General features: G+C 41.1%; 1 protein-coding gene across 12 annotated transcripts in view; it reads right to left on the bottom strand.

Moving 5' to 3' along the window:
* Positions 1 to 7: 7 nt before the first annotated feature.
* MATCAP2 (microtubule associated tyrosine carboxypeptidase 2) overlaps positions 8 to 23,946 on the bottom strand; it is a 75,043-nt gene continuing 51,104 nt past the window's right edge. For 9 of the 12 annotated variants that reach the window (XM_055590408.1, XM_055590403.1, XM_055590407.1 and 6 more), the window contains 6 exons: positions 23,612 to 23,755; positions 22,775 to 22,907; positions 21,905 to 22,210; positions 5,635 to 5,732; positions 3,530 to 3,686; positions 3,088 to 3,335 (listed from right to left, as the gene is read on the bottom strand). In XM_055590408.1, the coding sequence (XP_055446383.1) occupies positions 3,238 to 3,335; positions 3,530 to 3,686; positions 5,635 to 5,732; positions 21,905 to 22,210; positions 22,775 to 22,907; positions 23,612 to 23,755 (936 nt within the window). In that variant the 3' untranslated portion in view covers positions 3,088 to 3,237. Of the gene's footprint in view, positions 234 to 3,087; positions 3,336 to 3,529; positions 3,687 to 5,594; positions 5,733 to 7,902; positions 8,058 to 21,904; positions 22,211 to 22,774; positions 22,908 to 23,611; positions 23,756 to 23,946 lie in introns of those variants that run through there. The other 3 variants (XM_055590405.1, XM_055590406.1, XR_008717895.1) reach the window with 3 other exon arrangements.

The raw sequence follows: 23,946 nt of genomic DNA, 5'->3' as shown, positions 1-23,946 counted from the left end.
GTTGGATCCCAAAGCTCTCACGAAGTCAGCTGTGTCTGTAGATGGATGCCAAATTGTTTGGGGTGGGTGGCACAAATGAGGGAAAACTTACTCAGCCAGGTTGATGTCACTTCTGAAGTTGCTTGTCTTTTGTGAAGGCAGCTAGAAGAAATGAGTTTTCAGTAGTCTCTTCTCAGTGGTCAGATTTTCACTTTCTCTTAGCTTTGTCCTTGTTCTTCAGGCACAGTTGAAGGCTAGAAGTTCAAGATCGAGGTGTTGGAAAGTTTGGTTTTTCCTGAGGACCACAGGGGAAGGATCTGTTCTGGGCCTCTCTCTTTGGCTTAGAGATGGCTGCCCTCTCACTTCCTCTCCATATGCTTTCTGAGTACTTGAGATTCCACATACTGTTAAAGCTAGCTAACAAACATTGGTATTTCTTATCCCGGCAGTTTCAAGATATTAATTTCTTTAGCCACTGGAATCAGAATGAACAAAAATGAAATTATAGCCAACTGACAGGGCCAATGTGTTGACTCCCTTGGGCACCTGCTCAGGGGATGGCCTCAGGGCCTCTGATGACCCAAACAGCTGTATTCTTTAGCCCCTAGGCTAAAGCTGTTCAGGCTCCAAACAAGCCTTGCAAAGAGTGGTAATAAAATGTGAATACTTACTACTTTGCAAGTGATCTTTCTCTCTCTGCTTCAAACACATGAGCAGACCTGTTTACTCTGGTTTTCATTCTTTTGGGAGTGCTTTTCTTTTGGGCACGGTACTGGCACTGCTGTAACCTGGGTCTGTGGCTCTTCCTCACTGGAGTGTGCATGTTTCTTGTTTTTCTCATCGGAGGACCTCTAATACACAGCACAGAGCCTGCTCCTCAGGAGGTTATGCATAACTAAACAAACAGGGTAGTAAATTAAGACAGACTTTTTCCCTCCCTCCTTTTTCCTATGCCCCATGGGGAGATACACTGAGCTAATTAGAGGACAGGTAGAGTGTGGCAAATGTAGTATTTCTCTATAAATAAGAATACTAGAAGACATGTTACTGATGGTACTGAAATACTTACCACAATAAATACCCAGAAATACAATAAAAATATAAGTTTTAAAAGAACAGAAGTTTGCATGCATATATATCGACATAGTTCATTTGAGAAGCTCAGTGCTATTTATTTCTATTGCAGCTAGACACAAAATGCTCAGATATAAAACAAATGATACTTTAAACACTTTTACAAAGGTGAAAATATAAAGATGACTATGGATTTATGTTTGCAAACAATTTTACTTCAAATCTGTGAAAACCTAACCATTTATCAGACTTTGACACAGCTATGTTAGAATTACAGTGGACAAAATTGATGAAATCCTAATCAGTAGCCTATAGCAACTGATTATTCTAATTAAAACTAGTATGACCTTCAACTATTCTAAGTACCGCTGCTACAATTTTCTATTTCTAAAAACTTTTATTTTGGGAGAACAAAACTGACCTTAGTGCTATTTTGAGAAAGAAAATAAACATTAAATCTTCAATCTCAACTTTTAAAGCTTGGGGCTCTTTAAGTATTTCTGCTAATCTTAAACTACTTTTGTTCAGTGCTAACTTTTGAAATATCTTAATCAGTGTGATTTAAGGTCTTTTTTTTCTTTTTGTCCAGACAGTGCTCATGGTTTTTGTCTCTATACCAAAGCAGTAAGGCAAGAAAGGTTTTCCTTTTTCAGATCATATAATATCTATCCATTTTAAAATGCAGGGACTGAAACCACTACAAACAATCCTACCAATAGGAAATTAAGGCCTCTACGGCTTTCCTTTATATTTAAACCATAGGATTAGCAGTGTTATTGCCTACAAGTGTTGAAGGTATAAGCATTTAGGCTTAGGTCACAGGACATCAATATTGCCATTTCTGTGTGTGTTTCAATTTCAGTTAATAAAACACTGTTTTCGCAATTACCTTTGATAAGTTTGAAGATGAAGTCAGAAAACATTACACAAAAGCTGAAACTGGGTGACTCTGCTACAGGTAAATAATGCCTGAAGGGACAGGAGTGGTGGTCTGGTGTCTGGTCAGTATCGGGGCACTGTGCCCCCAGCCCTGCACAGTGCAGGGCACGCTCCAGCCAGCATGACACACGTACGGGCACCTGCAGTGCTCCAAAGGGCCTGGCCTGCTCAATTAGGCGAAATGTGTGGCTTTGCAAGAACTGCCAGGTGCCAGTTTGAAATATATCATTCTTTGAGGCAAGCCCTTCGAGATATGTGAAAGAGAAAAATCACATAACCTAGTCTGTAAAAGAGTTTCTAAAATCCTTTCCTAGTATGAATGTGAACCAGGCTTTGCAGAGTATATCTACCAGTGTTAGCACCATAGTTAAGCCTGAATTGAGGTAAAGATACACTCGCACACTTTGGGTAGAAATTACAACAGCAATTTTGAATGGGGTATTTACAGCAGTATCCTTTCTGATTACTAAAAAAGCTGTTTGAAAAACCACTTGAGCCCAAGTATGTGTGTGTGTGTGTATATATAATGCACACAAATATATATTGAAATTGATAAATTACAAAGCTAGGTATAAGTGTAGTGAAACAGAACTCATTTTTGAAATTCAAATTATATCATTTTTTTACTTCATCAAGCCAAAGATTTTGATTAAATACTCTTGAGCCAATATCACAGAGCCAGTTTATCAACTAGCAATGCCCAGAAATTCTGTTTCTCAGAGTATAGTTAAGCTTACTGTAGATGCTACCCAGTCAACATCCAGCTCCTTGCTCCATTTAATTAAAAAAAAAAGGAAGTGGCTTCTCTCTTGCCCAACTATTTAGGTAGAAAAACCTCTCTGAGACTTGTATTTTCATTTACATAAAGGAATAGAGAGGAATGGGGAGAAAAGACCCTAAAACTTGGTTAAAATTTTGAAGAGGTACGATATATTTCAGCAAATGAAAACCAAGTTTAGCTAAAGGATAACTGGACAAAAATGAACTAATAACTTTAAAAATTGCTTTTCCCTTCTCTTTCACATTACTTAACATATAAGAAAATAAGTCTTAAATTTCTTATTTTCTAGCTTTTGGGGATACAATACAGACTGATTTTTCAAAGGAGAATAATTACCATTATTTATTAAATAAGACAGACCCCTGGAGTTTGAACAACACTGGAATTCAGTCTCCAGGCAGAGCTGGTCTTGGTGCTCAGGCAGGGGCACTACGACCAACGCTTATGGCTCAGGAAGAAGCTGATCACGCCACTGGACCAGGATCCTCAAAGACACTCCTCAGCAGTACTTTCAGCTGACTCTGAGATTCAGATAAGAACAGGAGTAACTTTCCCCCGGAGCCTACAGAAACATTTTAGGGAAACAGTTTAACATTTGTTCTCAACTTAAATATTTAGCTGAATACTGCAGATCATTCTTCAGAAAACTCATGTAAACAGCCATTCTTCTTTTATAAATCTGCTGGTGCCAACTGCGCCTAACTGGTAATATACACGGAGGTGTAACTGAAATAGTATTCTTGTGAACATACTAACATATAAGGTCTTTCAGTTCCCTGTCAGTCAGTTCATTGACTTCCATGATCTTCTCTAAGTGCTCCATGTATCGGCTATGGTCCTGCAAAAAGTGAGGAATCCTCATGTTTTCAGTAACTGCCAATCCTTTTAAGCGATCCACATCTTCATAAGAGACCTGAAAAAAGGAAGATGGGTTAATTTTTAAATGTAACTACCAGTTAAATTTTGAAGGGCAGTTTCTTCCCTTGGTCTTAGTGAAGTTTGAAGTAGGTAAACTGGTTTTAAATTAATACCTGGAAAATAAAACTTTACTGTGTGAAGATGCATACCATCACCACATTTTGAAAAGTCAGTATGTGATTTAACAATCTATCTTGGGCCTATAGTTTGTCTAGAAATTAAACAAATCTCCCGCCTAAATCTAAAAGAATTGAGAAAATAGAATGTAAATGCTGTATTAATGTATTAGGAAAATCAGCACAATTGTATATTAAATTCCTTTGTGTATTGAGAAATACAATTTGTGTTTCGTTAAATTTTCTTGCTTTGAAATTTTTAAGTATTTTAAAAAATTTCACATCTCTTTCATTCATTTGAGGAAGAAGCCAGTCTTTCACAGGTACTATATTAAGCTTAGGGGTAAAAATTTTAAGTTCTATAAATTACCTGTGCAATGTGAAATTCCAAACAAAACACAGTTGGTTTTAAGTACTATTGTCTTCTGATCAACACTCAACTATTTTATTGAATATTTATGTCACTAAGCGTAGTAGGTGATAGGAAATAGGTTTGGTGTTGATACTGATGTAGTTTTATCTTAAACCATTCTGAGTTTAATGAGACTAATGCTGGGAAATAAGGTTCTCATTTTAAGAAAAAGAAGATACACACATGGAATGGTAAGGGTTGTAAAAGCACCCTGTGGTGTCTGATTTGAATTAGAATGTCCTTATGATTTAAAACAAATATACAATTTGCTCACTGAAGAGGTCTAGAAGTATCAGCACCCCAGAAGTGATGTACACACCTTTTGCTGAGATCTTGTTTTCTAAACACCATTTCTCACTAAGAGGAATCAAGACTTCCTTGAAGAAATATCTAAGGTGAGCCTGGAATACTTTACTTTGCTGGGAAACATGCAGACATGTTTTTAAAAACATAGGAGCAGTCACTGGAAGAGCTGAATAAAAGGGAGGAGTGAAATGTAACAGAATTCAAAGGTCTCTATTTTGCTACTACCAGTGTAGTAACTGATTTGGGCAAAAATCATCAAGAGATGTTAAAACCATTTCTAGAAAGGTTAGAGAATAGTACATTTAAAGATACCATCCCACAAAATACTTATTAATGCAATGGTGTAAAGGTACCTTTACAGTGGAGAGATCTGGCAGTAACTAACTTACCCGGGTGACTAAGCACAGCACCACTAATAATGGGACAGTAATACACGCTGTCTAATGCGACACACTGAGAGACATGGCTCATTTAAGCAGTATTTCTTGGCAAAAATGTTTAACCTGAAGCTAATTAGAAGAAAACAGTCCAGATTCTAGGAATTCTCAAGCAAATTGTCCTGAATTCTTAAACATGTCATAAAAAAGAAAAAGACTAGGGTGAGAGGGACTTTATAAATTAAGAGTTTAAAGAGAACAACTAAATGCAAGACATAAATCTTGACTGGATTAGGGTCATGAAAAAGCTACAAGGGACATTTTAGAGATGATCTGGAGAATATGAAGTGGACTGTTTTTTCAGGCATTATATGGAATCAATGATAAATTTCTTTAGAAAATCATATGGTCATGTCAGAATATCCTTGTTCTTGGGAGATCATGCTAATGCATAAAGAGGAGTAGAGTTATACCTGCAGCTCACTTTCAAATATTTTAGAAAAATATGCATATAAAAATTAATGATTCCAAATTTCCTTTTCTTACTGTCCACAAAGAAATATTGTAACTTGGTTCTGTGACAGAACCCCATTTCTTCCCTCTTATTATCACATAAGGAATATGATTTTATTGCTAAAGAGTTTCATCTTGAGACCTATTTAATCATGAAATGAGCTGGAGGAAATGCTGACCTGGTGTGTCCGGGAATTGTGTGCCGTTGGTCTCACTCACCTTCCCCAGGGTGGTCAGAAGATGGAAGTCGATGGTCTCTCTATAGCGGAGGATTTGCAGGATACCATCCAAGTATACCTGGTCTTTACTGAAACACCCTGGAGGAACCAAAATAGTGTTTACTTTCTGATGTTTACTAGAGGACTCAGTCCTGTGTATAACAAAAAAAGGGGTGGAGCAACTATCACCGTAACATAAAGTGTAAGGTGCAAGCTCTGGAGAACCACCACGAGTGAGTGAAGTCAAATAGCTTCCCTTTAGGAATTCCTTTTCCTGGCTCCCCATCAGCAAAACAGCATTTTCCCCTAAAGAAACACTAGTGATTTAAAATACATGATTCATAATTATCCCGCCCACCATCTGATCATAAACTTAACTCCCATGATACACTGAAGGCATCTGGGTGAGGAAGGCTGGGGAAGGCAAGCTGTAGAACAGCTAAGTCTCAAGGAGATACTCTGGAGACATGGGATTTCAGAAATCCCCCCCCCCTTTTTTTTAATAGTGCCCTTTACCCTATTAAAATTAACAGTAGATGATTTTGATACTACTCCTATGCTCAATGAAACCAAAAACTAGAACTGAATTTGTAAAGAATATGAAATTGTAATATGAAAATCAGGAATGAGATCTGAGCCTAGATAAAAAATGGTGTTCTACTTACAAAGAAAACCTTTCTCCCATTATGACATAACTTGTATAAATTTTAAAAAATTTTGCTCTAGGTTTAAATGGACTAGACGGAACTAGAATTCTACCAAATGGAGAATGATATATTAAGAAATTATTGTTCAAGAGTTCCCAAGATGCTGGACTAGGAATACCCTAAGCACACCTCCTCTCAGAGGCATACCAAAATTATACAATTTACAGACCAAGTATCAATGAGGAAAGACCAAAACTGACCAGAAAATATTTCTACAACAAAAGATACAAAGGAGGAACCACAGTTGGGTGGGCAGGAGGGGAGAAATCGCAGTACAGGTGCTGCTGCTGCTAAGTCGCTTCAGTCGTGTCTGACTCTGTGCGACCCCATAGACGGCAGCCCACCAGGCTCCCCCGTCCCTGGGATTCTCCAGGCAAGAACACTGGAGTGGGTTGCCATTTCCTTCTCCAATGCATGAAAGTGAAAGTGAAGTCGCTCAGTCGTGTCTGACTCTTAGCGACCCCATGGACTGCAGCCCACCAGGCTCCTCCGTCCATGGTTTCTCCAGGCGAGAGTCCTGGAGTGGGGTGCCATCGCCTTCTCCGGCAGTACAGGTGAGAGACCCACAAATGGAAGACTAATGGCAGGGAGAGAGACCCTTTACAAGGAGCAGGAAAATAAGGCCAGGCGCCCTGTGTGGGGAAGACAAGACCCCAGAATGTTTGGCTTTGAAGGTCAGAGGGACTTACTCTGGAGAGATCCATATGCTGTGGAAAAGACTCTACTCTTAAAGGAAAATGTGCCCACGATATTTCACATGCTCTGAGAGCCAGAAAAGGAGCAGTAATTTGAAAGGAGCGTGGTCAGAACTACTGTCAATCCCAAAAAAATCTCCCAGAAAGGCAGAGGTCACCCTGGGGATCCAGACATGGGTGATGGCCACTTTGGGGAGTTGGTTCTACCATCTCAGAACTGCTGCTATGAAGCACTGTTTTGGAATTCTCCCTGCAGCTTATAGCCTTGTGACCAGGTCCCAGGCCCATCCCATTCACCAGCCTGAAGGCACCAATATTGGGTCATCTCGGACCAAGCAACAAGCCAGGTAGAAATAAATCCCAACCACAGGCAGACATATACAAGCCCCGGGACAATGGCAGTTTCCTATACCAGGACTCAACCCAGCCCGCAGCAGGTGAGACCAGTCCTAACACCTGGTGCTGGTGGGCCTCAGGCCCCAGCAGGACAACAGCAGCTCAAGATACTCTGGGCATCTTAGCCAGCACTGCAGATCAGGTCCCACTTACCAGCGAGCCAACAAAAGCGTCAGGACACAACAGACCAACTCCCAACCGTGTCAAAGACCAGTGAACCCACTGGGAGTTTCACCTCCAACATCATACCCAACCAACCGTCAGGACCCCACCCACATGGCTGGCTCAGCAATCTGACAAAGGTCAGAAATTCCAGGAACTAAATAAACAATTCTGCATATTACTAGTCACATATTAAATTAGAAAAAAAGCAAAAAGGAGTAAACTTACATCTGAATATAAATAAACAAGTAGATGCACAGTGAAATGTAAGTTGACTATATTCACAAGCACTTAGGAGGTAAAGGATACCTGGCATCCACAAGTGTCCCAGAGTAGGTATGAGAAACGGAATACGTAACAGGGGAGATTTCCCAGAAGCCATATCAGGAGGTCAATTTTCATCACACCTTCTTAGACACAACGTGTTCCAGAAAATGCAGACGATATGCTCCTTTACTGGAGAACTGCAAATCGAAACGACAAGGTGTATCCCCCTAGCAGTAGCAGAATGGACATCTCACCAAATATCTGCACAGGATAAATGCTAGATAGGGGCATCCTTGGAGTGGCAGGGAATGGAAACTGGTAACAGACACTGCAGAACAGGATGGAGGTTTCTCAGGGAAAGAGATAGTCACCTGATGATCGAGCAGTAGCACTCCTGGCCAGTAAAGGGACAAAACCACAATGCTTTGCAATGCTTAAAGACGCATGCACCCCACCCTTGACTGCCGCACAGTTTACAGCAGCCAGGACAGAAAAGCAACAAAAGTGTCTATCAAAAGAGGCAGGGATATAGAAGCTTAGATACAAACACACAAATGTATACTACTCCTCATGAACAAGAAATGGAATAATGTCATTTGGGACCACACGACTGGACCTGCAGAACATTATACTGCACGACCAAAATCAGAGAAAGACACATTCTATGATAATACTTAGAGGTGGAAACTAAGATTTAGCAAAAAAAAAAAAAAAAAAAAAAGACAACAAAAAACCAACAGTTTGAGGGATTCACAGAAGAGACTCACAGAGAAAAAACAAAACCATCTAGTGCCCCCAAGAGAAGGAACATGAGCAGGGAATTTCCTTAGGTCATTAGGATTTAACAGGTCCCCATTTATACATTTGAATAGATCATCAAAAAGGACCTCGTGTATAGCACAGGCTTCCCTGGTGGCTCAGACGGTAAAGAATCCGCCTGAAATGGGGGAGACCTGGGTTCGATGCCTGGTTCAGGAAGATCCCCTGGAGGAGGGCAGGGCAGCCCACTCCAGTATTCTTGCCTGGAGAATCCCATGGACAGAGGGGCCTGGCAGGCTACAATCCATGGGGTCACAAAGGGTCAGACAAGACTGAGCGAGTAAGCAGTGTACAGTACAGAAAACTAGACCCCAAATCTTAACAACTATGGGGAAAGAAGCCTAAAAAGAGTAGATCTCTGTCTGAAACTGAACCATGTGGGTGCACAGGAAAAATAAAACAACACTGTAAATAAGCTATATTTCAGTATCAACTAAAACTTAAAAAGCCTACCCTTGTCCAGGGGTTCCTTGCAGTCTGGTGATTACACATCCACATATTCAGAGCAGGCTTGTGTGCCAGAGCTGAAGGAGATGCGAAGGCTGTGCCAGAAAATGACCTTGCCTGGAGCTGTAGTGCCAGATCCTCCTAGGATGAGACCACAGTCTCCAGATCCAGTGGGCACATCCCACAGCCAACTGTTGGCTATGCCCACCAAGACAGGCAGACTCTGGGGGCCAGATGAGCTTTGAGAGGCACCTGGCCTCCTCCTCTGCTGCTGCCTTCCCTATCTCTAGCCTCCCTCATTAGAGATGCCCAGAGTATGGACACAGCACCCTGCACAAAGATCTTCGAGGGCTTGGCATTCCCCTGGGCCAAAAGGAGAAGGGAGAGGAAAGAGACACAAGCGCTGGGCTGTGTGTTTTGCCACATCCCACTCTCGTTCACAACCTGGGGGCGGGAAACTTGCAGAATGACTCTGGATGCCTGAGTCAGGCAAGAAAGCCTGCTGCCTGGTGGCTGTTTCTCGTAACTACACCGTTAATACAGGTACTGCGGAGTACACCATGTATGCAAGGACTGTGAGATGGGAAAGCATACCTGCCATCCAGAAATATCCTGGCGAAGGTATGAGAAACAGAATTCACAGGAAGGTAGACTTCCCAGAAGCCAATTTCAAGAGGTCAATTTTCATTACACCCTCTTATACATAAAAACTGTCCCACCACAATACACACGTATCACTCCTTAGTGGAGAATTGCAAATCTAAAGTACAAAGACCTGGATCCCCTGGCAGTCAACAGAATGGCCATCACCGAATGATTACACACGATTGATGCTGGAGAGGGACCTCGATAAACAGGCCCCTCCTATGATGTGGCGGGGAATGGACACTGCTAACAGACATCAGCAGAACAGAGGCTTCTTAGGGAAAGAAATATAGTGTCACCTGACAATCGAGCAACCGCACTCCTAAGTTGGTCAAGGGACAAAACCGCAATGCGTAAAGACCCACGCACCCCACCCTTGACTGCGGCATGGTTTATAGCAGCCAGGACAGAAAAGCAACAAAAATGTCCATCACGAGCAGCTGGGATATAGAAACTCCGGTACAAACACACAAAGGAATATTACTACTCCCAAAAGATAAATGGAATAATGCCATTTGGGGACACATGGCTGGACCAGCAGAACATAACCAGAGGAAAAAAAATGCAGTATGATAACATTTAGAGGTCAAACTTCAGATTTATCAAGATAAGAGCAGCTTTACAAAACAAAAGAGACTTACACAGAAAAAGAAAAAATATGGTGCCCCAAAAAAGAAGGTACAGAAGCAGGGAATTCATTAGGTCATTGGGATTAAAAGGTACCCAGTTATAGATGTGAAATATATCCTCAAAAAGGACCTAGTGCATAGCACAGGGAACCAGACTCCAAACCCTAACAATCTGTGGAAAAGAAGCCTAAAAGGAGTAGATCTCTAAATATCTGAATCTGAACCGTGTGGGTGCACAGGGAAAATAAACATGACACGTAAATCGGCTATACTTCACATAAACTAAAAACTAAATAATAAATAAAATGCCTATCCTCTTACATGGGATCCTCGGGTCCCGGTAGATACACATCCACATGGTCAGAACAGGCTTGTGTCCGAAGGCAGGGCTCGCAGAGCGCTGAAGGAGATGCAAAGGCTGTGCCAGCAAATGACCTTGCTTGGAGCTGTAGTGCCTGGTCCTCTTTGGGACCAAATCTCCAGATCCAGCAGGCACATCCCATAGCCTATTTCTGCCTAATGCCCACCAAGGCAGGTGGACCCTGTAGACCGGAAGAGCTTTGAAAAGTCACCCGGTCCTCCTCCTCCTCTGCTGATGGCTTCCCTATCTCTAGCCTCCTTAGAGTTGCCTCAAATATGGTTACCACCACCCTGCACAGACAGCTTCGAGGACTTGGCATTCACTCGGGCCAGTAGGTGAAGGGAGAGGAAAGAAACACACACAAGCCCTTAGTTGTGTGTTTTGCCACATTCCACGCTCAATCACAACCCAGGGGAAAAAACAACAAACTTTCATAATGACTGTGGATGCCTGAGTCACAGACTCAGGCATGAAGAAAGCCTGCCACCTGGTGGCCGGTTTCTTGTAACTACACCCATAAAACAGGCACTGAGGAGTACACCATGTATGCAAGGACTGTGAGATGGGAAAGCATACGTGCCATCCAGAGATGTCCCGGTGAAGGGATGAGAAAAGGAATTCATAGGACGGCAGACCTCCCAGAAGCCAATTTCAAGAGGTCAATTTTCATCACACCCTCTTATACATAAAAACTGTCCCACCAAAATACACACGTTATCATTCCTTAGTAGAGAATTTCAAATCAAAAGGACAAAGACCTGGATCCCCTGGCAGTCAACAGAATGGCCATCACTGAATGATTACACACAATTGATGCCGGAGAGGGACCTCGACAAACAGGCCCCTCCTACGATGTGGCGGGGAATGGACACTGCTAACAGACATCAGCAGAACAGGACGGAGGTTTCTCAGGGAAAGAAATATAGAGTCACCTGATAATCGAGCAACTGCACCCCTGGCTAGTAAAAGGACAAAAACCCAATGTGTAAAGATGCACACACCACACTCTTGACTGTGGCAGTTTACAGAAGCCAGGACAGAAAAGCACCAAAAATGTCCATCATGAGAGGCAGGGATATAGAAGCTTAGGTACAAACACACAAAGGACTATTACTCCTCCCAAAAAAGAAATGGAATAATGCCATCTGGGGACACACGGCTGGACCAGCAGAACATTATACTGTGTGAACACAACCAGAGGAGGAAAAAATACCGTATGATAACACTTAGAGGTGAAAATTCAGATTTATCAAGACAAGAGCAGCTTTGAAAACGAGAGAGACTATGGAGAAAAAAAAAAAAAACACCATATGGTGCCCCAAAAGAGAAGGTGCAGGAACAGGGAGTTCCATTAGGTCATTGGGATTAACAGGCTCCCAGTTATACATTTGAAATATATCCTCAAAGAGGACCTAGTGCACAGCACAGGGAACCAGACTCTAAAGCCTAACAAATCTGTGGAAAAGAAGCCTAAAAGGGTAGAGCTCTTATCTGAATCTGAATCATGTGGGTGCACAGCCAAAATAAACATGACACTGTAAATCAGCTGTATCAATATAAACTAAAAATTAAATAACAGAAAAACCATGCCTACCCTCTTCCACAGGATGTTCATGGTCCTGGTGGATACACAGCCACTTGGTTAGAACAGGCTTGTGTATGAAGGCAGGGCTGGCAGAGGGCTGAAGGAGACGGGAGGGCTGTGCCGGCCAGTGACCTGGCTTGGAGCTGTAGTGCCTGGCCCTCTCTGAATGGGACCACAATCTCCAGATCCAGCGGGCACATCCCACAGCCTGTTTTTGCCTAGTGCTCACCAAGGCAGGTGGATTCCGTGGACTGGAAGAGCTCTGAAAACTCGCCCGGTCTTCTCTTCTGCTGATGGGTTCCCTATCTCTAGCCTCCTTCCTTAGAGTTGCCCCAAGTGTGGCTTACACCAACATGCACAGGTATCTTCAAGGGTTTGGATCCAAGCAGGGCAGTAGAAGGGAGAAGAAAGAAACAAAGACAAGCCCTGGGCTCTGTGTTTTGCCACATTCCACCCTCATTCACAACCCAAGGAGGAGGAAAAAACTTGCAGAATGACTCTCGATGCCTGAGTCTGAAGAAAGCCTGCCCTTGATGGCCATTCTCGTAACTACACCCATAAAACAGGCACTGAGGAGTACACCATGTATGCAAGGATGGTGAGGTAGGAAAGCATACCTGCCATCCAGAGATGTCCCGGCGCAGGTATGACAAATGGAATTCATAGGAGGGCAGACTTCCCAGAAGCCAATTTCAGGAGGTGAATTTTCATCACACCCTCATACACAAAAAAAGGTTCCCAGGAAAACACACACCATATTGCTCCTTACCAGAGAATTACAAATCAAAAGAAGTGTATTCCCTATCAACAAAATTCCCATCACTGAATGATTACACACGATAGCTGATGGAGAGGGGGCTGCACAAAAAAGAATGCTCGTACAATGTGGCAGGAAATGGAAACTGCTAACAGACATCAACAGAACAGGATGGAGGTTTCTCAGGGAAAAATACACGGTCATCTGACAATTGAGCAATTGTACTCCTGGCTGGTAGAGGGACAAAACCACAGTGTATAAAGATACGCACACCCCACCCTTGACTGCCGCACAGTTTAAAACAGCCTGGACAGAAAAGCAACCAAAACGTTCATCACTGGAGGCAAGGATATAGAAGCTCAGGTACAAACACAAAGGAATACTACTCCTCCTGAAAAAACAATGGAATAATGCCATTTGGGGACATATGGCTGGACCTGCAGAATATATACTGTGTGAACAAGTCCGAGAAAGACACATATTCTATGATAACACTTTAGAGGTGAAAAGTACGATTTAGCAAAAAAAAAAAAAAAAAAGAGCTTGAGAATACATAAGAGGCTCACAAAGGAAAAAAAAAAAAAAAATCCATATGATGCCCAAAGAGAGAAGGTGCAGGAGCAAGGAATTCCATTAGGTCATTGGAATTAACAGGTACCTGTTTATACATTTGAAATAGATGAATAAAAAGGACCTGGTGTACAGCACAGGGAACAGGATGAAAACAACACTGACAACTCTATGGGAAAAGAAGCCTGAAAAGAGTTGATCTCTATCTTTCTGATACTGAACTATGTGTGTGCACAGTTAAAATCAATGTGACACTGTAAATCATTTACACTACGGTATCAATAAAAACTTAAGATTAAAAAAACAATGCCTGCCCTCTTCCATGGGATCCTTGGCATCCCGGTAGACACACATCCACACGGTGAGAGCAGGCCTTTGTCCCAAGCCAGGGCTGGCAGAGGGCCGAAGGATCTGGGAAGGCTGTGCCAGCAAATGACCTTGCCTTGGACGTGTAGCGCCCTGTTCCCTCCAGATCCAGCAGGCACTCCCACAGCCAAAGGCGCCTAGTGCCGCAAAGGCAGGCAGACTCTGTGGACTGGAAACACTTTGAAAAGTCACCTTGTTCCACGTCTCCTGGTGCTGGCTTCCCTATCTCTAGCCTCCTTCCTTAGAGTCACCCCAGGCATGCATCACAGCATCCCGCACAGGGCTCTTGGAGCAGTGTGGATGCACTACGGCTGAAGAAGTTGGGCACAGAAAGCTGGGCCGTGTGTTGTGTCACAATGCATTCTCATCTGGTTGGGTTCTATGTGGCCTCAGTAGTGTCCGAGTCCTTGCGACGTTATGGACTCTAGCCCACTAGGCTCCTCTGTCCTTGGAATTCTCCAGGCAAGCATACTGGAGCGGGTTACAATGCCCTTCTCCAGGGTATCTCTACTCTCATTTATGACCCAGGAAAAATAAGTTTCAGAAGGCTCTAGTTTCTTGAGTCACAGACTTGGGCATCAATAAAGCCTGCCGCCATGTGGCCGTTTCTTATAACTACACCTTTAAAACAGGCACAAAAGGGCACATCATAGTCAGAAAGACTGGGAGGTGGTGAAAGATACCTGCCCTCAACAAATGTGCTGGGGTAGCTGAGAAATGTAATTTATAAGAAAGCAGACTTATGTAGCCAATTTCAAGAGGCATATGTTCATCTCACAGTTTTAAACACAAAACTGGCATAAGATAATATGATCTATTTGGGTTGCTGTTGGAGAATTGTAGATCAAAAGGACAACTAGACATATCCCCTGGCAGTACTCAGAATGGCCACCACCATAAAGTCTTCAAAGAATAAAAGCTGGAGAGGGACACTGAGAAAAAGGAACCCTCCTACCCTGTTAAAAGCAATGGAATCCTGAAGCAGCCACTCTGCAGAAACAAATGGAAGTTCAGTTCAGTTCAGTTGTTCAGTCGTGTCCGACTCTTTGCAACCCCATGAATCGCAGCACGCCAGGCCTCCCTATCCATCACTATCTCCCTGAGTTCACTCAAACTCACGTCCATCTAGTCAGTGATGCCATCCAGCCATCTCATCCTCTGTCGTCCCCTTCTCCTCCTGCCCCCAATCCCTCCCAGCATCAGAGTCTTTTCCAATGAGTCAACTCTTCGCCTGAGGTGGCCAAAGTACTGGAGTTTCTGCTTTAGCATCATTCCTTCCAGAGAATACCCAGGACTGATCTCCTTTAGAATGGACTGGTTGGATCTCCTTGCAGTCCAAGGGACTCTCAAGAGTCTTCAACACCACAGTTCAAAAGCATCAATTCTTCGGCGCTCAGCTTTCTTCACAGTCCAACTCTCGTATCCATACATGACCACTGGAAAAACCATAGCCTTGACTAGACGGACCTTTGTTGGCAAAGTAATGTCTCTGCTTTTGAATATGCTATCTAGGTTGGTCATAACTTTCCTTCCAAGGAGTAAGCGTCTTTTGATTTCATGGCTGCAGTCACCATCTGCAGTGATTTGGGAGCCCCCAAAAATAAAGTCTTACTCTGTTTCCACTGTTTCCCCATCTATTTCCCATGAAGTGATGGGACCAGATGCCATGATCTTTGTTTTCTGAATGTTGAGCTTTAAGCAAACTTTTTCAATCTCCTCTTTCACTATCATCAAGAGGCTTTTTAGTTCCTCTTCACTTTCTGCCATAAGGGTGGTATCATCTGCATATCTCAGGTTATTGATATTTCTCCCAGCAATCTTGATTCCAGCTTGTGCTTCTTCCAGCCCAGCATTTCTCATGATGTACTCTGCATATAAGTTAAATAAGCAGGGTGACAATATACAGCCCTTGATGTATTCCTTTTCCTATTTGGAACCAGTCTGTTGTTCCATGTCCAGTTCTAACTGTTGCTTCCTGATCTGCATACATATTTCTCAAGAGGCAGGTCAGGTAGTCTGGTATTCCCATCTCTTTCAGAATTTTCCACAGTTTATTGTGATCCACACAGTCAAAGGCTTTGGCATAGTCAATAAAGTAGAAATAGATGTTTTTCTGGAACTCTCTTGCTTTTTCAATGGTCCAGCAAGGATGTTGGCAATTTGATCTCTGGTTCCTTTGCCTTTTCTAAAACCAGCTTGAACATCTGGAAGTTCACGGTTCACATACTGCTGAAGCCTGGCTTGGAGAATTTTGAGCATTACTTTACTAGCATGTGAGATGAGTGCAATTGTGCGGTAGTTTGAGCATTCTTTGGCATTGCCTTTCTTTGGGATTGGAATGAAAACTGACCTTTTCCAGTCCTGTGGCCACTGCTGAGTTTTCCAAATTTGCTGGCAAATTGAGTGCAGCACTTTCACAGCTGAATACTAAAAATAGAGGTACCTAAAGGAGATCAGTCCTGGGTGTTCTTTGGAAGGACTGATGCTGAAGCTGAAACTCCAGTACTTTGGCCACCTCATGCGAAGAGCTGACTCATTGGAAAAGACCCTGATGCTGGGAGGGATTGGAGGCAGGTGGTAAAGGGGACGACAGAGGATGAGATGGCTGGATGGCATCACCGACTCAATGGACGTGAGTTTGAGTGAACTCCGGGAGTTGGTGATGGACAGGGAAGCCTGGCATGCTGCAGTTCATGGGGTCGCAAAGAGTCCGACACGATTGAGCACTGAACTGAACTGAACTGAGTGATCCATCAGTCTCACTCCTTGGCATATATCTGGCAGAAACCCTGGTCTAAAAATGATAATGGTAGCCAAGTGTTGATCATAGTGCTCCTTACAATGACAAACATTAAGTTCTCATTGTTTAGTCCCTAAGTCATGTCCAACTCTTATGATCCCATGCACTACATGGAAGTAACCTAAATATCCATTGATAGAAGAAGGTATAAGGAAGATGTTGTACATATTTCCACAGGAATCTTATTCAGACATTGAAAAGGATGAAATAATACCACTGGCACCAACTTGAATGGACGTGAAGATTGCCATACTAAGTGAAGTCAGTCAAACAGAGAAAGAGAACTATCATCTGAAGTTGCTTACATGCAGAATCTAAGTAAGATTGATAGAGATGACATAATTCATGAAGCAGAAAGTGATTCACAGACTTAGAAAGCCCACATATGGTTACTGAATTGTAAAGGTGGAGGGCAAGGATAAATTAGGAGTTTTGGATTGACATATATAACCTACATTATTGAAAACAGATAACCAAGACAGACCTCCTGTATAGCACAGCGATTGTGCCAATATTCTCTAATAATCTGAGGAAAAAAAACTTGAGAAACTATGGATACATGCATATGTATAAAGGAACCATTTTGCTTCATATCTGGAACTAACAACATTGTTTATCAACTATACTTCAAATGAAAAATAAAAGGAAACAAATAGGACCTAAATAAAATGAAAATTTCTGCACTCCTGAAGAAACTAAAACAAAAGGAAAGATCACCCATACAATGGGAGAAAAGATTTGCAAAGGATCAACCAAAAAGAGATTAATCATTAAAATGTACAAAGAGTTCATGCAGCTCAGTATCAATAAAAGCAAACAATGCAATCAAATAACAGGCAGAAGACCTAAACAGACATTTCTCCAGAGAACATATGCAGAACTCAGAGGCATGTGGAGATGCTCAACATCACTAATTACCAGAGGAATGCAAATGAAAACTACAATGAGATACCATCTCTCATCAGTCACAACGGCTATCATCAAAACATCTATGAACAATAAAAGCTGGGGTGGGTATGGAAAAAACTGAATCCTAACTATTGCTGGGCATGTAAACTGGTACAGCCAGTATAGAGAACACTATGCAGGTTCCTTAAGAACTAAAACTAGAGATACCACATGCTCCAGCAATCCCACTCCTAGGCACATCTGCCTAAACCCATGGTTCAGAAGATACAGGCACCCCAATGTGTTTTCAGCACTGTTTAGTAACTGACATGGAAGCAACCTATTTTTCCATCAATAGAATAAGGGGTAAAGAAGATCTGATACACATGCCAAATGGAATAGTACTCAGCCATAGAAAAGAATGAAATAATGCCGTTGGCAGCAATATGAATGGACCTGGAGATTCTTATACTAAGTGAAGTCAGTCAATAGGGAAAGACGAATATCACCTGAAATTGCTAACATGCAGACTCTAAAAAAAATGATACAAATGAAATTATTTACAAAACAAAAACAGACTCACAAACTTAGAAAACAAACTGAGGGTTATTACCAAAGGGGAAAGATGGAGGGCAGGGACAAATTGGGAGTTAGAGACTTACAATACATTATGATACTGAAAACAGATAGCCAAGAAGGACCTGCTCTATAGCACTGTGAACTCTGCTCAATATTCTCTAAAAACTTAAATGGGAGGAGAATTTGGGAAAGAAGAGACACATATCCATGTATAACTGGGTCACTTTACTGCGCACGTGAACTAACAGAACGCTGTTAAATCGACTTCAAATTAAAATGAAAACTGAAAGAAACAAATAAGATCTGATTATTCTCAAAGGCTTTTGCACAGCTGAGGAAACCATGAACAAAAGACAACCCATACAACAGGAGAAAATATGTGCAAAGATTAATCTTGAAAATATACAAAGAGTTCGCACAGTTCAATATCAAACAAAACAAACAACACAATCTAATAATGGGCAGAAGACCTTAACAGACATTTCCCCAAAGAACACACACAGATGGCCACAAGGCACATGGAGAGATTCTCAACATTGCTAATTATCAGAGAAATGCACATCAAAACTACAATCAGGTATCACCTGACACCAATGTGAATGGTTATGATCAAAAACCTACTAGACATGGGATCTAGAACGATCTCCTGTATATAAAAAATAAAAGAGCTGAACTGAACTAAAAAAAATCTATAAAAAATAAATACTGAAAAGGATGTTGAGAAAAATAAATTGGTATAGCAAAAAGTAAATTATGGAGGACATTATGGAAATGCCTCAAAAATATTAAAACTACAGCTACCATATGATCCAGCAATGTGACTCCGGGGCGTATATCTGGGGAAACTATGGGAAAAGGATACGTGTACCCCAGTGTTCACCACAGTGCTATTTATAATAATGGAGGAAACCAATATGCTACTGACAGAGGAATGAATAAAGCAGAGGTACATGTGTACAGTGGTATGTATCACCCAGCCATTAAAAAGAAGCCATCTGCAGCAACATGGATAGGTCAGGAGATCATCATCCTTAGTGAAGACAGAGAAAGACAAAGATCTGATATCGCTTATATAGTGCATCAAAAAAATGATACAAATCAAGTTTGCATCTGTTTGCAAAACAGAAACAGAATCACAGACTTAGAATACAAATTTCTGGTTACCAGAGAGGAACGGTAGGGGGCGGGGATAAACTGGGTGTTTGGGATTAACATGTCCATATTGCTATATTTGAAACAGATAACCAGTAACGAGCTGCTGTGTAGAAAAGGGAACTGTGGTAAAATTCTGTAGTAACCTAAATGGTTGATGCACTTGGAAAATAATATATATATATATGTGTGTGTGTGTGTGTGTAACTAAACAACTTCACTGTACACATTCAACACAACACTGTTAATCAACTGTGTGTGTGTATGTGCTCAGTTGTTCAGTTATATCCAACTCCTTGTGACCCCAATGGACTGTAGCCCACCAGGCTCCTCTGTATACTCCAATATAAAATAAATCTTAAAAAATAAATTAGAAAAAAACAAAAACATTAGTATGACAAGAAACAAAAAACAAATGTCCAAGGTGTCTCCCTATTAAAAGTGGTTAAAGAGACATTGCTACCAAAAGTAATGCATGAACAGTGATTAGATCTAGATTTTTTTTCAACACCTGTAAAAGACATTTTTGGAAGAGTTGGGAATATTTAAATACGGTATATGGAAGAGTTGATACCGCAGAATTAAAACTCACTTTCTTAAGTGTGATAATGATACTGTTTTAAGTAGAAGAGAATGTTTTAGTCTTAGGAGAGGCATGCTTAAGTTCTTAAGGAATGAGATGTCAAGTGTACAATTTGCTTTTAAAAATTTACAGAGAGGACTTCTCTAGTGGTCCAGTGGTTAAGAATTTGCCAGCCACTGCAGAGAACATGGATTCGCTCCTTGGTCCCGGGAAGATCCCACATGCCATGGAGCAACTATGCCCATGAGCCACAACTCCTGAAGCCCGTGTGCCTAGAGCCTGTGTGCCACAACGAGAGGCCACCACAGCGAGAAGCCCACACACCACAGCTAGAGAGTAGCCCTCACTCGCTGCAACTAGAGAAAAGCCACAAGAATGAGCCGGTGTAGCCAAAACAAACCAATGAATAAATAATTCTTTAAAAAGCCACAAAGAGGGGACTTCCCTTTTTGTTCAGTGGTTAAGACTTCATCTTTCAATGAAAGGAGTATGGGCCCAGTCCTTGGGCAGGTAGCTAAGACTCATGTGTCTCTTGCCAAAGCTCCAAAAACATAAAAAAAACAGATGCAATATTGTAACAAATTCAATCAAGACTTAAAAAATGGCCCACATTAAAAAAAAAAAAAAAAACCACTTTAAAAACAAAGAATAGCATCAAGAAAGTGAAAAGACATACTACAGGAGAAAATATTTCATTATTTGGTAAGAGATGTGTATCTATACTATACAAAAAAAACTCTTACCTCAAGAATAAAGACAAACAAACCAATTAAAAATGGGCAAATGATCTAAACAGTTCTCCAAAGAAAATACACAAATAGCCGATAATCACATGAAAAGATACTGAATATCATTAGCCAGCAGAAAAACCACGAGTTAGCCACTTTATACCCACTAGTATGGCTATAATAGTAATTAAAACATGAAGACAGTAGGTGTTTTGGAGGATATGGTGTACTAGAAATCCTCATACACTGTGGTGGGATTGTAAAATGGTGCAGCACTTTGGAAACACTGGCAGTTCCTCAAAAGGTTGGGCACAGAGTTACCTATAAGCCCAAATTTCCACCCCTAAGTATACACTCAGGAGAATTAGCAATATAAGCTTGTACACAAATACTCATGATAGCATTATTCATAATAGCCAAAAAATGCAAACAACCAAAATGCCCATTAACTGGTGAAAGAATAAATAAAATGCATCATATGCATGCACGGGAACATTATTCAGCAGTAAAAAGGGCTGGTATACTGATAACATGCTACAATATGAACGAACTTTAAAAATACACTAAGTGAAAGAAACCAGCCACAAAGGATCACATGTGATTCCACGTACATGAAACATCCAAAACAGGGAAAACTAACAAAAGTAGATTAATGGTTTTTTACCGCTGGGAACAATGGGGAAAGAGAATAGGGAATGCCTGCTAATGGGATAAGTTTCTTCTGGGGTGATGAAATGTTCTGGAATTAGACAGTGGTACTGTCTGCACAACTCTATGAACATTATAAACACCACTGAACTGTATATTTAAACTGGATGAACTATGTATCTCAATAATACTATTTTTAAAGTCATAGAGAAAGCAAAAATGGAAAAATGTTAACAACTAGTGAATCCAGAGTAAGTGTTCATTCCATCATTATTTCCCAATTTCTGTAGGTTTGAAATTTTTCTTAAGAGATGAGCAAAATAACGCTAACAAAATGTGGTTTGGGAAAATCAGCACTGACCTCAAGTAACAAAAGTTTAATTTTTCAAAGGTGAGTGGATTCAATGATGGGAAGAGCAGGATGTGACCAAAATCAATAAACAAGTTACCCATTAAATCACAAAATCTACAGTTAAGGCACTCTCACCTGGTTGAGAGGTATCAGTCCATCCCCTCTTCGCTCGTACACAATAATCCCATCTCGTATTGGGGTCCTTGACAAACTTGCCAATATCTCTGAATAGTTCACAAAAAGACATCTGGCTGGCGCGATAAACAGTGTAGTAGAGGAGGGCAGCCCTCCATAAAAAGGGGTCTTTTCTAAACAGGACACTGTGAATACTTGCCAGTCCTTCCTCTGTGGGGTTATTTGGCTTTAGTTCAAGTTTTTTACGGCCAGTCCAACTGTTCCATGGCTGCTGAAGGTTGTTAATACCTCGAAAATAATGTGTGCCTATGGAGAAAATAAGGCACATGAAAAGCAAGAAATGCATTCTCATTTTAATTCTCTCCAAGAAAAGATTCTACCAACAGTTCTAAAACCAAATTGATGTGTACGTAACAAATCAAAACAAAGCAGAAAATGGCCTGACCCTAATGCCTTTGGGTTTGACTGAGGACACTGACTTCGGAAGGACTGTATTTCTCATTAGAAGAGGTATAACTTTTAAGGAAATTTATTTTCTTTTAAGAGAAGAATTATAGACTTGATATTTGAAAAGAATCTCAGAGGTCATTCCCTCAGTTGAAGGTGGGTGAACTGGCAGATGCTTTGCCGTCTGAGCCACCAGGGAAACCTGAACTGAAATACAGAGGAGTTAAATGACTCTCCCTTTACACAGTACCCTAAAAAATTTAATTTGAAATGAGACACTAATATCTTCACTTTAAGTTCAAGTGACACCTAACAATTTCATCACTTTTTGCCAAATATTACTAAGAAAAAAAATTATAAAAAACAGGTGCTTGAGGTAATTTATTATTACAACTGAATAAGTGGAGAAGGGTGGTCACCTACCTATTTCATGCCTCAGCATCCCTTCCAGCCAGTGCTCTCGTGCAGTAGAAACATTGATGGTCAGCGTCGGACATCCATTTACTACTGTCATGGAAGCTCGGGAAAGCAGGTCCTCAGTGAGATGAACTACAATCTAAGAAGCAAAAGTTAAAATACACACACACACACACACACACACACACACACACACACACACACACACACAAGACGAAACACAGAAGGCAGGGGGAGAAAGTTTTCACAGACAACAACAGACCCATAAATTAACACCTTTTTCTTTTGTTTATACCAAGAAACCAAAAAGCTGAAATGCAGAATCGCTTAGACCCTTGGAATTTTGAGCTTTGGGGAACTCAAGAACCTTTACTAGACTGAAAGAAAAGTAGACAGCTATGCGGAAGACACAAAGAATTGGAACTGTGCCTCTGCTCTGTTCTCCAATATAGTCCCTGGGATGAAACGATGCGAAGGAAGGTGCAGGAGCCAGAGTCCTAGTCACTGCTAGATCAATGCTTATTTTGAGACTGAACACTAGGAACTGGCCACTAATAAGAAAAGCCACTGTGGCAAATCTCTTCCTTAATAATTTTCCTAAACCAATTCATATACTCCCAACAAGCTACACAAAAATGGTAATAAGAGGAAAAATAAACTGAACACAAGTCAATGCAACAAAAACTTAAACTTATATTTAATTAGAAATCTGGATGACTTATTTAATGAGTAAAATAATGTTGGGAAAACATAACCCACAGGAAAAAAAAAAAAAAAACACGTAGCACTCACTGAGAGTTACAATGTTCAGTCAACTCATCATGTTCACTCATGATTTCATACCTCACCCATGCAGCCTTCTTTCATCATGTACTTCCTAACATGACTCCAGATTCGAGTTTTAGATAGCAGGCTACCACCGGTGGCCTGTTCAAATTTTTCATAACTTCCATACTTTTGTAAAGTCAGTTCCATAATATTGATGGACTGTAAAAGAAACAGAGATAAAGTAAATTGTCTCCGATTACTCTGATGTGAGTACTGAGCTATATGCTTATCATGACCTGTTCTGTGTTTACTGATTTACAAATTAAATTGTAGCTAAGCACATTTTTCTAATCCTAAAGAGTTTTCACTCATTTTCACAAGTTTTTACAAAACACTTATGTACATACTTC

Source organism: Bubalus kerabau, chromosome 8, assembly GCF_029407905.1.
Source record: "Bubalus kerabau isolate K-KA32 ecotype Philippines breed swamp buffalo chromosome 8, PCC_UOA_SB_1v2, whole genome shotgun sequence".
In the NCBI taxonomy this organism is placed as follows: domain Eukaryota; kingdom Metazoa; phylum Chordata; class Mammalia; order Artiodactyla; family Bovidae; genus Bubalus; species Bubalus kerabau.
Note: the sequence above shows the minus strand (reverse complement) of the source record. Positions and strands in the feature narration are given on the sequence as shown.